We start from the raw sequence: 14,974 nt of genomic DNA, 5'->3' as shown, positions 1-14,974 counted from the left end.
ATGAGTGGGCCTTCACAAGCTCATATTGATGGTGTTTCATTGAATGGTTTGCATGCTGACACTTGTTGGCCCAGCACTGAAATTGATAGCAGTTTGTGGAAGGGTTGCACTTCTGTCACGTTGAACAATTCTCTTGTCATTGTTGGTCACAATCTTGCAAGATCTTTTTCCAGCCGCAGTGCTGTCAGAGATTTTATATTTTACTAGATTTTTTATATTCACAGTACACTCATGAAATGGTCATACAGGAAAATCCCAGCTTCATCGCTACCTCAGAGATGCTATGTCTCATCACTCATGCACCAACTATAACACCATGTTCAGACTCACTTAAATCTTGATAACCTGCCAATGTAGCAACAGCAAGCAATCTAACACCTGTGTCGACACTTGTTGTCTTATATAGGCATTGCTAACAACAGAGCCATATTCTGCCTGTTTAAATATCTCTGTATTTGAATATGCATGCCTACACCACTTTCTTTGGTGCTTCAGTGTATTACACCAACTCACCCTATAGTCTTTTGCCCTTCTTGACTTTTCTCCATTCGGTTCCCCCACCCCCCCTCCCTTCCCCTTAGCCACATCTCCCGGCTGCTGCACCTAACAGCTCCCATCATGTCTCTGTGTGCTCCCACAACCTGGAACACACCTTCCCATACCTCTACCATTCTATCATTCCCCCTCTCTGCCCATACCTACTGAAAATCACACCAAATTGCTGGTTCCATCCGTTACTGTTGCATCCCCCAGTCTGGCCACAGTGAATAGGGACAATCCTCATGTCTCTGTGTTTTGTGTGCTTGTGTGTATATGTATGTGTTTTCTATTTTGATCCAAAACTTAATTGTGTAGCAGTGTTTTCATTGTGGCTGTCTGCATCTCAGTGTCTCATCTATCTCATGAGTACCAATCTATCCTTTTCATAAATTCTGGTGAAAGTTGCCGTTTTTGGGACCAAAAAATCTGGGCTTCAAAACTGTATTACGAAATTTTGAGAATGATCACTATTTATGATTGGAATTTTACTGAGCAATAAAGTTTTGAATGTGAATAACATGTGAAACTTAAATGTTTGGAAGAAGTAAAATGTTTGATAAGAAGAGGACAATAAGTGCCTTGAAATGAGCTGTGCCAATTTAGAAATAAGCAACTTTTCACGTTTGCTTGATTTGTACAGATTATAAACCATGTATATACTTTCAAGGAAAATACTTCTATAAGCAACAAATGTACTATTATCACCAGTATTTTGAAAACTGTCCACTGAATATTACATTTTAATGAAATAGAGCATTAATAAAAAAATAGCTATTTTGTGTAACTTTGTATATGTGGACTTAAAAGTATGAGATCAAAATTATATTACTCAGTGATAGTCTATTTTGATAATTCCAGTGCACAGAGTAAAAAATGTACGTGGTGGCAGCAACTTACTGATGGAGATGGCACACTTAAACTAGACTTTTGTTTCAACAGCTACAGAAATGAGGAAATTAAGATGGAACTTGGGGACACACAGATGCAATGACAAGAGTAAACAAGGAGAAAACTATGAGACAGAGTAGTACATTGCATTCCTGCAATTCTTGGTGCAGCTTCTACAAGAAATGCGCAAGATCTTGTAGTGTCACGTGACATTTTGTTAGAAAATACCATGGTATGTATGTGTATTCAACTGGGGACCTAGAAATGATGGAGAGACTTTGCCCCACCATAGCCCTCAGTTGTTCAGAGCTCCACAACAGGCCACTGCAGTCCACCCTGCCGCCCCACACTGAACCCAGGGTTATTGTGCAGTTCATCCTCCAGTGGACCCCATGGGAAATGTCTCATACCAGACAAGTGTAACCCCAAATGTTTGTGTGGCAGAGTAATTATGGTGTACACGTACATGGAGACAGTGTTTGTGCAGCAATTGCTGACATAGTGCAACTGAAGTGGATTAAGGGGGACCAGCCAACATTCAGTGTGGTAGATGGAAAAATGCCTTAGAAACCATCCACAGGCTGGCCAGCACTCCGGACCTCCACACTAATCCACCGGGCAGATTTGTGCTGGGGAGTGGCACGCCTTCCTGCTCAGGAAGAATTGCATAGACGACGTGGCTAGCTGGGTGGAGTGAATGAGATAGTGCACTCTCAGGATCTTTGAGAAACACAGATATTCACATGAGTATAGAGAGAAAAACTATTAACAATCCTGTTGGAAGAACATCCACAACTCAGCATTATACCAGAGGTTGAAAATACTGCTTCAATTGTAAATTTCCTTTATTATCATGATAATAATATTTTCAACCTCTAGAAGAACTATTATTTTAAGTTATTTTGACTAGAGTGGAGCAAAACACTGTCACTAGGTTTCTGTTTACACAGAGCCAAGAATATATTTAGGAGATACACCTCTCTTGGGCATGTGTGGTGAATGGAAATCATCACTTGCTGTGGTGGACATGTTATTCTGTGCAGCCACTGATGGAAGGTGCTATGGTGGACTGCCAAGGAATAACCAAAGACCCTGCATTAGCAATGAATATTATGTAAAATTAATGTAACTGACATGTTCTATTATATACAGACCAGAAAGGAGGAGGAACCTGGTGCTCTTTGCAAAATATATTGTATTAAAGATTAATCTGACAATATATCATTGAAATGATGGAACTCTGGTTACCAGTGCTTTACGTTTTCTGACAAGAGAAGTGCGCTCCTTCTCTGGCTAATGCACAAAATCTTTGGGTAAGAGGATCCAAGTTAGGTGAAGACTGAATAGAAAGACTGAATAGAAAGACCTGCTGTACAAGATAAATTTATAGGTGACCATAGTATCCAGCAGACATTAGTAAACAAATCAAATCTACAAGCACTATGTGCTATTCCAGGAGGACGTATGTGTCTGTTAGGTTTGATGTCTCCCTGTGAGCGCTAGGTACACGACATCCTATCTAAAAAAGGAGTCAAGTCCATATTTTAACCACTTGTAGAAATAAGGAAACCTCTGGGCAGTATGAAAGATAACCTCAGACTTTGTATGCCTGGGAATGACAAATATCATGTGTGGATGTGGAAGAGCTTATATCAAACAAGTGCAGAGCTGTGGTTTCCTATGTTGCATGGAACATGTATACAACGTGAGACTGGGGCAGGAAAATAAATATGCACTGACCAAGCACTGATAAACAGAAAAGCACATTTGATTCCACAAAGTTTCCTGTTGTCTGCTCAGTTAATGATTTACAGGACAGCATTGTTAAGGAAGCATTCAAGATATCAGTGTTGATGAATGTTTTTAATTGTGATATGTATTTTTTGCTCAGCACCACTTGCCAACCAGCCTTTAAAGCAACAACATAGGAGAGACAGAACTCTGCAACAAAGTGGAATGCAGACATGAGTTGTCAGCTATGTAAAGATGCAGCTGAGCTGTTGTTAAGCTGTTGTGGAGTGACTGTTATGAGATTTTAATGCCCACTGCTGATACCTATGCAAAGAGGTGGACTCTGATACACTGGCACTTTGCCAGAAGATGGAAAGAGAGAACAGCCTTTCCAAAATGTTGCACTCATACTCAATGATGGCATCCCCCCCCCCCCCCCCCTCACCCCTCCATACTTTGCTACCACAAAACAGAAAAAATACCGGATGTCCAGGAAGAGTAAGGACGAATTTGAATTTTGCTCCATTTTGTCATATGATGGATGGCAGCCATAGTTATTTCATGTTTGTTATCTGCAATGCTTCTCATTAGTTGCCTGATAGCTTTTTTGTGGTTAGCATTGTTTTTTGATGTTCATTTTCATCATGGAACAAATGACAACTGAGCAATGTAACCAAGTGATGAAAAGTTATTACAAAAACAGCAGAAGTCCCATGGCAACCATTTGTGAACTGTGTGTGATGCTCGGACATAATACTGCTCTAACTGAATCATCAGTTCGGAAGTTGATCCAGAAGTTTGAGACCATGTGTTCTGCTTCAAATGTTAAGAAACCAGGATGAACGTGTTCTGTTTGAACACAAGAAAACATTGCAGTCACGTGTGACAATGTGATCATAAGCCCCAGAAAATCAGTTCGCCAATGAGCTTAACAATTGAATTTATCATGAAGTTCACTGCATGAAACCCTTTCAAAAAATCTGAAAATACATGTGTACAAGGGTCAACTTACACAACATTGTGGAAAGAGACATTGATTTTCTCAATGGATTTTGGCTCAATAAGTGGAGAATGAGAACTTCACAAAAAGATTAATTTTCTCAGATGAGACACAATTCCACTTCAGTGGGTACATCAACAAGCAGAACTGCAGAATTTTGGGTAGTGAAAATCTGTGGGTTACAGTGGAAGATAAGATGCATCCACAACCCACAAGAGTGTGGTGTGAATTCTCGGCAGAAGAAATGATTTGCAAGTACTTTTTTTGAAAATGACAAGGGTGCTGGCACCACTGTGAGTGGTGGCCATTACCAAAACATGATTTCTGATTGGTCTTTCCTTCTTATTGACGAAAATGATGATTTCTGGTTTGAACAAGATGGTGTGACATGTCACATATCCCGTGAAATGATTGCTCTGCTGAATGAAGTTTCCTCAAAAAAATTATATCTTTGCATGGCAATCAGGAATGGCATGCCAGATCATGTGATGTTTCACCTTGTGCCCTTTTTTTGTGGGAATTCATGAAACCAAAAGTTCACATGAACAAACCACAAATAACACACCAATTGAGGAATAAAATAAAATTGGTTATTAATGGCATTCCACCAGATCTTTGCGAACACATCATTGAGAACTTTAATGAATGCATAGCTCATTGCCACATGGGCTTGGGTGGTCATATGGAGGGGATTTGTGAAATCAAAAATTTATATGAACAAACCACAAACAATACACCAATTGGGGAATAAAATTAAACTGGTTATTAATGGCATTCCAGCCAACAGCCTTGCTATAGTGGTAACACCAGTTCCCGTCCAATCACTGACATTAAGCGATGTTGGGCTGGGCTAGCATTTGGATGGCCTGCCGAGCACTGTTGGCAAGTGGGGTGCACTCAGCCCTTGTGAGGCAAACTGAGGAGCTACTTGAGTGAGAAGTAGTGGCTCTGGTCATACGGCCAGGAGAGCAGTGTGCTGACCACATGCCCCTCCATATGCGCATCCGGTGACGCCTGTTGGTTGAGGATGAAACGGTGGACAGTAGGTACTGCTGGGTCAGCCAGGGCCTGTGGACAGAATTTACATTTATTAATGGCATTCTACCAGATGTGTGTGAACACATCATCAAGAACATCAATGAATGCATAACTCATTGCCACATTGCCATGGGTGGTCATATGGAGGAGATAATTTTTCATACATATATGAGAGAAGTTACTTAATGTGTTTGTAAAAGAAATTAAATTTTTAATAAAGTTTGTATGTTCTACAGCACTTTAACATTCATCCTTACTTTCCAGACACTGTCTATAATATTATCAGGTGTTTTTATTCCAAGAAAATGATATAAATGTCAGTATTATTGGGTTTCGTATCAGAGTCAGAAATGGAACTTTTTTATGGCTATGTACAAATTGCCACTCAGCTTCTAAAGAATTAAAAATACTCCACACATCCAGGTCTGGCCACCCCTCCCCCTACAAACTATCATATGGGCAATGTTTCTCACACTGCAGTCTCATGCAGCAAGAAACCTGTGAAGATTTTATTGCATCGCTATGCTCCAAAAACCCTCATAGTCTCACGCTTACTTCTGGTTAGGTGATTTTTTTCATACCATTTTCGGGAGTAAATTTTGGTTTGCTGGTATTGTGGGCTTTTTTCTAGCTACATAAATTAAGTTAGTTTTAATTTTTAGTACTATGTTCTGCAGATTTTTCATTAACTGGTATCATAAAGATCAGTTTATTTACGTAAGTTAAATGAAAACGATACTACCAAATTTATTAGATTTTCAGGGGATTTAGTGTTGGCATAATGGTAATTTGGATAATTTTTTGTTTGGGTGTATATGTTGTGTATTTTATTTCTTCCCATCCAATACCTAATTCTTTCAAGACTCCTGCCACTTTCATATTCTTCTTGGAATAATCTCAACTAAATTTTGTGCTATGCAGTTGTTTCTGTCTACTTGATTGTAATGATCTGTGTTATTATGCTCACTACATTGGATAAAGGTGTTAAGATTCTGTCTGCTTTCTTGATGGACATCATGTGAAAGCTGATGGCTGCTATCAGATGTTTCAGTACTTATTCACCTTCACATCCTCTCTCTCTTTCTCTCTCTCTTACACACACACACACACACACACACACACACACACACACACACACTCACACACACAAAATTGTTACAGCCCAGCCTATAAAAGAAAACAAGGACCACGAAGGATAGAGGCACTGACATCTCCTTCCAGTTTGTTCTTTGTGACACCCACTCCATTGGTGTCCCAGAAATGTTTTGTTAAATGTCAGAGGGTGTCTTGAGGAACAAATTGAGGATAGGAACACATGACCAGAAAAGCCATCCAGTGATGGTATAGAGCAATGAAATTATAGGTCCTGGCACCTACCATTAGGCTGCCCCTTCAGCAGAAATCATGACTTTGTATGCTGTCAGACTGTAGGCAGAACATCTTGCAGTAGTGTTTTTTATTCAGTGATTGGGACTGCCATGATCACCATTGGAGATGACACAGCTAGCTGGTACAAAGACATACCTTGTGTCCTATGCCCTGTTGCCTTGGCGAATGATGGTTTCAGACACAGGTTTCCGTCTGCAGTTTATTATTCTCCTGGATATTGAAAAATACTGTAGATTTTAGAGGGTCTCAGCAGGAAAATAATCTGCAGATGGAAATCCGTGTCCTAAACTGCCATCCGCCAAGGGAATAGATCATCAAATTCATAGGGGACCAGGCCTTTCTATGCAGCAGCTAGCTCCATCAGTCAGTAACAGTCACTCAATAACAAACAACATTGTGAGACATTCCATCTAGGACTGTCAACATACAGTCACATTTGCTGCCAAAGAGGAGGCCTGGGGCACAGGAGCTGGTGTCTATAACTTTGATGCTCTGTAGCATCATTGGGGATGTTTCTGGGCATGGTTTCCTATCCTTGCTTTGTTTCTCAAAACACCCCCTACAACCCTTCAAAGATTGTTGCAACATTTCTACGACATTCTCTTTGTATATATTCACTCAGTCACACACCATCAAACAGTTCCTGAGCCAGTGGCTGTTGCCAGGAATTTACATTATCATGGCCTCTCCATTAGTTTTGCTTCTCAAATGATGATACTTACAAACTGAAAGTGTCAACTAATAAAATATTTCTAAAAAGTATTGTAGTGGATTCAAACAAATATGAGTTTGTCATCTTTGTGTTTTTAAAGCTCGAGTGCTGATAACACTGTTCGCATTTGGACCTTAGCTGGACGCTATGTGGCTGTATTGGGTACACCAAGACCATGGGATCAGTTATTACCCCACATACCCCTACCAGCTAAACATGCTTTCATATTGCCTCCTGATGTTCGAAAGTATGCTTCTTCAACAACACTTAAGGTATGTAGTATTTTTCTCTAGCACAAATCGTGTGATTAATTATGATGGAATTCTGAATATAAAATTGCAAAGAGTCAGAATGGCTGCACAGTAATTATGTTCAGGATGATAAATTCCAGTATTGCCAAAAGACACATTTAAAAATTAACACTTATCCTAGCTTTAACAACTATTAGTTCCTTCCTCAAGGTGAACAGAGGTGAAATTAGAAATGAGCAACAGATCACTCAGATCCCAGGATGAGGGACACCATCTGTTGTGAGGGTGAGAGGAAACAAATATGAAGGATAGGCATAAGAAAGAATGAGTGGTGAAGGATAGTATGGTCAGCATTGTAACAGACTGAGAACTGAAAGATGCATGGGGAAAGAGAAATGATTAATCAAATGAAACAGTGCAATTAAAAACTGAAAAGGAAATGACAAAATGATAAAATGATGAGAGAGGGGACTGCAATGAAAATAATAATTATCAATTAATAATGAAAGCATTTGAGTAAGTAAATAAGTAAACAATTAAATTAAAAAATATAGTAATGATTTAAAAAAAGGAGTAAAACAGTTGTATATTAGTGGTGGTTTAAACCAGTAGGGTGCCAAAATGTGAGGATATGTTGGAGTGGAAGTTCCCATTCCTGTAGTTCAGGGAACTAATGTCCAAATAGCCAGTAAGCTGTAGTGGGCTCACAGGGCCCTTGAACCATGCTGCGGAGCATGATCAGCATTTGGATACTGGGTATGCCTCAAGATAGTAAGTTCCTCTATGTCTGTTCATTTATTCAACCAGTTGGGTGGTGGTCATCCTCAAACAAAAGGCCATGCAATGATCACAGAAGAGTTAGATAAATATATGTATTATTTCACATATTGCTCTTCCTTTGATGTTAGTAAGCAGTCATGGATGCTTGGGATGTGTTTCAGAGAAGGAACAATTGCAGGTGGATGAACCTGGGGGTGGAGCTAAGGTCTAGGACAATCTTATTTTTTGACAGGGATGTTACAGAGGGTATGAGGCAACAGAAGTTAACAGTGGGTAGGGATGATTTATTTTTAAATTTCTAGCCTTGCTGGACCAAGTATTGATACATTTGTGGCCGGGTGGCAAGAGGGGGTGCTTCTGAAGTTCTTGGAAGTAGGAGTTATATTAGTTAGAGGACAATAGGAGGATAGTGCCAGGAAGGTTTGTTTTGTGGATAAGATTTATGGGGTACCAGAGAGAGAGAGAGAGAGGATATTTTGGATGAGGTTGTTGGTGTAAGTGTTGAGCGATTTGATGATGGAGCAGATACATTTTCCATGGATGAGTAGCTGTGTGGAAGGGAGTGTTTGTTATAGAGTGAGTGGAAACTGGCATGATGCAGGCATTATTGTTTGTTGGTAGATTTTATACAGAATGAGGTTTTGATGTGATCTTCAGTGAAATAGAGATCAGTGTCTTGGAACATGGTTTTGGATTTGGAAATTTGAGCTGGAAAAAAGAGTTAAGCTATTGCATGGAATGAAAGAGTTGTTGTTTGCATTGTGTCTAGAGCCCAGTGACATTATCAGTAAATCCATACCAAACCAAGGAGTCGAGTATCTGAGCACTGACGATCACCTCATCCATGCAGTCCATGGAAATGTTAGCATTCAGTGGGCCATCCTGGTTCCCACAATAATCTACCTGTGTGTGGTCCTCGAAGTGAAGTAGTTATGGGTAGGGATGGAACTGGTTAGGGTGGCAATAAATGAAGCTACAATACTGGCCATTAAAATGGCTACACCATAAAGATGACGTTTGAAATTTAACTGACAGGAAGAAGATGCTGTGATATGCAAATGATTAGCTTTTCAGAGCATTCACAAAGGCTTGGCGCTGGTGGAGACACCTACAACATGCTGACATGAGGAAAGTTTCCAACCGATTTCTCATACACAAACAGCAGACCGTCATTGCCTGGTGAAACATTGTTGTGATGCCTCGTGTAAGGAGGAGAAATGTATACCATCATGTTTCTGACTTTGATAAAGGTTGGATTGTATCCTATTGTGATTGCAGTTTATCGTATTGTGTCATTGCTGCTCGCATTGGTCGAGATCCAATGACTGTTAGCAGAATATGGGATCTATGGGTTCAGGAGGGTAATATGGAATGCTGTTCTGGATCCCAGCTGCCTCATATCACTAGCAGTCAAGATGACAGACGTCTTATCTGCATGGCTGTAACGGATCATGCAGCCACATCTCAATCCCTCAGTCAACAGTTAGGGACGTTAGCAAGACAACAATCATCTGCACGAACAGCTCAATGACATTTGCAGCAGCATGGACTATGAGCTGATCATTGCTGTGGTTACTCTTGATGCTGCATCACAGAGAGGAGCGCCTGTGACAGTGTACTCAATGACGAACCTAGGAGCACGAATTACAAAACGTCATTTTTTCAGATGAATCCAGGTTCAGTTTACAGCATCATGATAGTTGCATCCGTGTTTGGTGATATCGCAGTGAACGCACATTGGAAGCGTGTATTCATCATCATCATACTGGCATATCACCCGGCGTGATGGTATGGGGTGCCATTAGTTACACGTCTTGGTCACCTCTTGTTCACATTGACGCCACTTTGAACAGTGGATGTTACATTTCAGATGTGTTATGACCCATGGCTCTACCCTTCATTTGATCCCTGCGACACCCTACATTTCAGCAAAATAATGCACAACCGCATGTTGCAGGTCCTGTACAGGCCTTTCTGGATACAGAAAATGTTCAACTGCTGCCCTGGCTAGCACATTCTCCAGATCTCCCACCAAATGAAAACGTCTGGTCAATAGTGGCTGAGCAACTGGCTCGTCACAATACGCCAGTCGCTACTCTTGATGAATTGTGGTATCATGTTGAAGTTGCATGGGCAGCTGTACCTGTACACGTCATCCAAGCTGTGTTTGACTCAATGCCCAGGCATATCAAGGCTGTTATTATGGCCAGAAGTGGTTGTTCTGGGTACTGATTTCTAGCTGTTCCTGTACACGCCATCCAAGCTGTGTTTGACTCAATGCCCAGCCAGATCAAGGCTGTTATTATGGCCAGAGGTGGTTGTTCTGGGTACTGATTTCTCGGGATCTATGAACCCAAATTGTGTGAAAATGTAATCACATGTCAGTTCTAGTATAATATATTTGTCCAATGAATATCCGTTTATCATCTGCATTTCTTCTTGGTGTAGCAATTTTAATGGCCAGTAGTGTATATGGAGTGTTTTCAGTGGGCATTTGCATCTGTAGTGTTCTAGGGTTGAGAGGCTGTGTGTGCAAGGGAGCAGATTTGAAACATTCCAGAAAGTGGTTGGTGTCTTTTGTGTAGGCTGGGAAGTTTTGAGTGATGGGTTGGAGGTGCTGGATTTGTTAGTGGCTTAGAAGCCAGATACAATAGAATATTTATCCAGTTTTATGTACTTTTGGAAATGGTGAAAGGTGGTTGGAGGGGCATGGGTAAGTTAGGAGGAATATGGAGATCTATGAAAGCAATTGTGTGAAGTTGAGAGGTTTAAGATTCCTACACCTGCAATTATTTAAACTGTAAAACTTTCTCTATTACCAAACCACCACCACTTACTCTACCAACATAACTGGTAAACCAAACAACATTAAAGGAAGAGCAACATGTGGAACCTTGCATGTTGTTTACCAATTTACATTTGTTCACTGCTTGGTGTTTTGACCCCGAATGACCACCAAACAGGCTGAGCCCATGAATGAACGTAGAAGAACTATCAGTTTTGGGGACACCAAGTACTCAGCTGCTGACAATGCTCTGCAGCAGGACTCAAGAGGCTTGGATACATTTCATATTCTGAAAAATACTGTGAGGTGCATGGTTAAGGGTACTTAACATTTTGCCACATGTTATGATTTCTTCTCATTTCAATAAAATATGCAACAAGGGAAGAATGACTTCTCAAAAGCCTCTGTGGCAACAGCAGTTAGTCTAATGCTGTCTTCAAGGTTCCCTTGGGAGCCATATATATTTTTTGCTTAACACTGGTCCTTAAAACTTTGTATATAGGCTTTTGCCAGATAATTGGCATCTGTCCTCAAGCATCTGCCAATACGGGTTTTTAAAATTTTCCATGATGCTTTTATGTGAATCAAACAAACCTATAATCATTCACACCACACTTAACTGCATGTGTTCAATACCCCCTTTTGGTCTCATTTAATACATCCCTCATAGATTATAGCAGTATTTTTCAGACGTGATGCACAAGTGCTTTGTAAGCAATATCTCTTCCAGACTGACTGCATTTTTCCAATATCCTGGCAATGAATCAAAGTCTGTAACATGCCTTACCTAAGGTTTATATCTTGTAATCATTCCATTTCACATCCATCCAGTTTATTATAACCACAAATTCAAATAATTTGATTGATTCCAATTGTAACTTATTGACACTGTAGTCACAAGATTTTACTTTTCCACAGTTTGTGATGTGTTTCATTTAAAACAACTTGCCAATCTTTGCACCACATTTAACTCTTATCAAGATTTAATTAGATATTTTTTTATATAGTACTTTATTACATATAACTGTGATGTGCAAAAAGTCCAAGCTCACCATTAAATTGTTTAGTCCAGTACATTTCCCTGTGGTACACTTGACTTCTGTCAATGAGTATCCATCTGAATTAACAGGCTGCATTTTCCCTCAGTTCTTAAGCTACACAAATTTGGTTTGACATCATACATGATCATACTTTTGTTAATAAAAATTGATGTGGTACTTTCTTGGAAGTCATGTAAATACTGCATCCACCTGATGGCCTTGATATGTGACTTTCAGGTTGTCAGATGAGAAAAATAGAAGTTAGGTTTTTCATGATGGATGTTTTCAGAATCCACATTGGTTGCCATGGAGGAGCTCATTCAGTTCAAGGTACCTCATTAAGTTAGAGCTCAGAAACATTACAGAATTCCACAACATATGATTGTCAATAAACTGGATGCTAGTTTTATGGATCATTTCTGATATCCTTCTTGCAGCCACTGGGCACAATTTTTTTCTAGGGATCTATAATATGTTATGGTTGCAATGGGAGCAAACTCAGATTTAAAATCTGACAGGAATAAATCAGACCTTTGAACCTTGTTTACTTTAGTAATTTTAGCTATGTCTCAATAGCACTGACACTGACATCTATATCACTGACCTTTGCAATGGCGAGAGTACTAGGACAGTACATCTGTGCCTTTATTATTAAAGGAGCATTTAGAAACAGAATTCAGCATTTCCAATTTTACTTTGCTACTCACACTTTCAGTTCTGCCATTCATGACAGTTTAGACACTAAATTTGGTGTCAGGCAGCCTTTAAATATGAACAAAATTTTATTTTGGTTTGTGACACATTTTTTAATAAGATTTTGCCCCAGCAGTCACTGAAGGCTTGAAGAATTGCCCCCCTTACAACCTGCTACACCAAACATGCTGTTTGGTTCATGTCAACCAACAGTAGCTTCCTTGTACTTCAGAAATGGGAATCTGTTCTTTGACACAACCTCACATCCTGCCACTGTCCTGGACTTAACCTCTATTAACTTAAAATCCTCTAACTTCATTTATATTTAAAAAAAAATATGTATTCATTTATTTCATTATTTTCTTCTTTTTTTATCTACATTACTCTTCCTCCCTCTTTTTTTTATTTTTCCCACATCTCTTTTGAAATTTTTAATTGCTCTATTTATTTGACTTCACATTTATCTTCCTTTATCCATATTTTGTTTTCCATTCAGTCCTTATATCATCTCTGGGCTATACATGGTAAAGTGCTCACCCATTTACTATCTCTGACTGCCCATTCCCTTTATCTTTGTTTCTCCCTGTCATCACAAAAATGTGTCCCTTAACCCTGGGATTTGAGCAGCCATCCTTTCCTCTGTGGCCTACTTCAACTTATCCTTCTTTCCTCCTTTTAGAAGGTAGTAATAGTTCTGAATGCTAGTATTAATGTTTCACTTACAAGTGAGTCTACTGGCAGTACTGAAATTTTGCTTTCTGACAAAAATTACTGGCAAGATATTGTCTGTACATAACTTTGTAGTATTGTCAAGTCAATTTTCTTGTTGATAGAACTGTGTAAACAGAGAACTAGATTACGTGCTGCCAATAAACAGTCTTATTGTGGCCACAGGAGTTCATGTTTCAGTGCCTGTAAGTAGTGTGTGTGAATGTCATTGCTCAAAAGCTAGTGTGATACTGTTTTTTGTTACGTATTTCTGTGCTCCACTTATCAGTCTGCTGTAGCTGAGTGGTTGTCTTTCTCTCATTTTACAGACTAGATTACCTATGACTTTAGAGGTTTAGAATCTAAAGCAAAATGAGAACTTCAAAAAAATCACCAATATCAATAAAGAATCAAAAATCTAAAGCAACCATTCACTATCTTTTATTCAAAGCATTTCAGTATGTATTTGTTTCAAATATAGTAAGTTCTTCAGTAAAATCACAAGAGTTTAACAGAGAGACTTGCTACAGATCCAAAGATAGTGAAGTAACCCACACCAAGAAAAGCTTGCAGAAATTTAACTTTCTGATGTGGACATTGTTCCATTTTTTGGAAAAGGAGCAATTATTGTAGTGAACTGGATGACATTACAATCAAATCCAAATTTAAAGGTGACAGAGTAGGACAAGAAGATGTAGTGATCAGTATTGAAAAATTAGGGAAAGAGTAATTCATTTATTTCCTTATAAATTTTAGTAGGTGAGACTGTAGAAATGCCAGAGAGTATAAGCAAGAAATCAGAAACAGGAGGGGGACAAAATGGGAATGTGGCAGAGGTGAGACAAAAGTGGACATTAATTCCAAAAAAGAAATGAAGACTTCTCAGAAAAGAAAATTTAATTAAAGAAAGATAATAAGAGAAACTGAAGAACTACAAAGTTAAATGAAAAATCAGTGTATAAATTAGATATAGAGTAAGGGAATAACAATTTAGAAATGAATGTAGGGAGCATTAGGAACTGAATAGGAGGTCAAAAGATGTATTAAATGTAAATTGAAGTCAAGGGGAGTAGAACAGAAGAGAAGAGAAAAGAACATCAGAGACTACAAGCACAAAAATCAGTTTTAAATAATATCACTGACTGAGCAGCTGTGACATGCTCTTGGGTGAAGTCACATGTAATAAATATTATGTGTAATATTTAAGAAGGTTTCGTTCTTTATACACATATTAGTGTCCTGCCTAGTTGAGTGATTGAAGGTCTTATTTTCAGAGTTAATTTATTTCAGTTATCACATAGAATGTGTACAGTGTTTCGTGTCTGCTTCTCTAAGCATTAATTTTCACTTGCCTAATGTTATTAAATCTCCATATAACTGCATTTTATTTTTCTTGTCATGTTATAACAATACACATAG

General features: G+C 39.0%; 1 protein-coding gene across 1 annotated transcript in view; it reads left to right on the top strand.

Annotated features, from left to right (window-relative positions):
* The window catches only part of LOC126195609 (WD repeat-containing protein on Y chromosome-like), a 455,713-nt gene that overhangs the window by 415,920 nt on the left and 24,819 nt on the right, over positions 1–14,974 (top strand). Inside the window, exon 13 of the mRNA XM_049934234.1 lies at positions 7,399–7,570. Coding sequence (XP_049790191.1) covers positions 7,399–7,570 — 172 coding nt within the window. The remainder of the gene's footprint in view (positions 1–7,398; positions 7,571–14,974) is intronic.

Source organism: Schistocerca nitens, chromosome 7 (genome assembly GCF_023898315.1).
Source record: "Schistocerca nitens isolate TAMUIC-IGC-003100 chromosome 7, iqSchNite1.1, whole genome shotgun sequence".
In the NCBI taxonomy this organism is placed as follows: Eukaryota; Metazoa; Arthropoda; class Insecta; order Orthoptera; family Acrididae; genus Schistocerca; species Schistocerca nitens.
The sequence above is the reverse complement of the archived record's forward strand: the minus strand, read 5'-3'. Positions and strand labels throughout refer to the sequence as shown.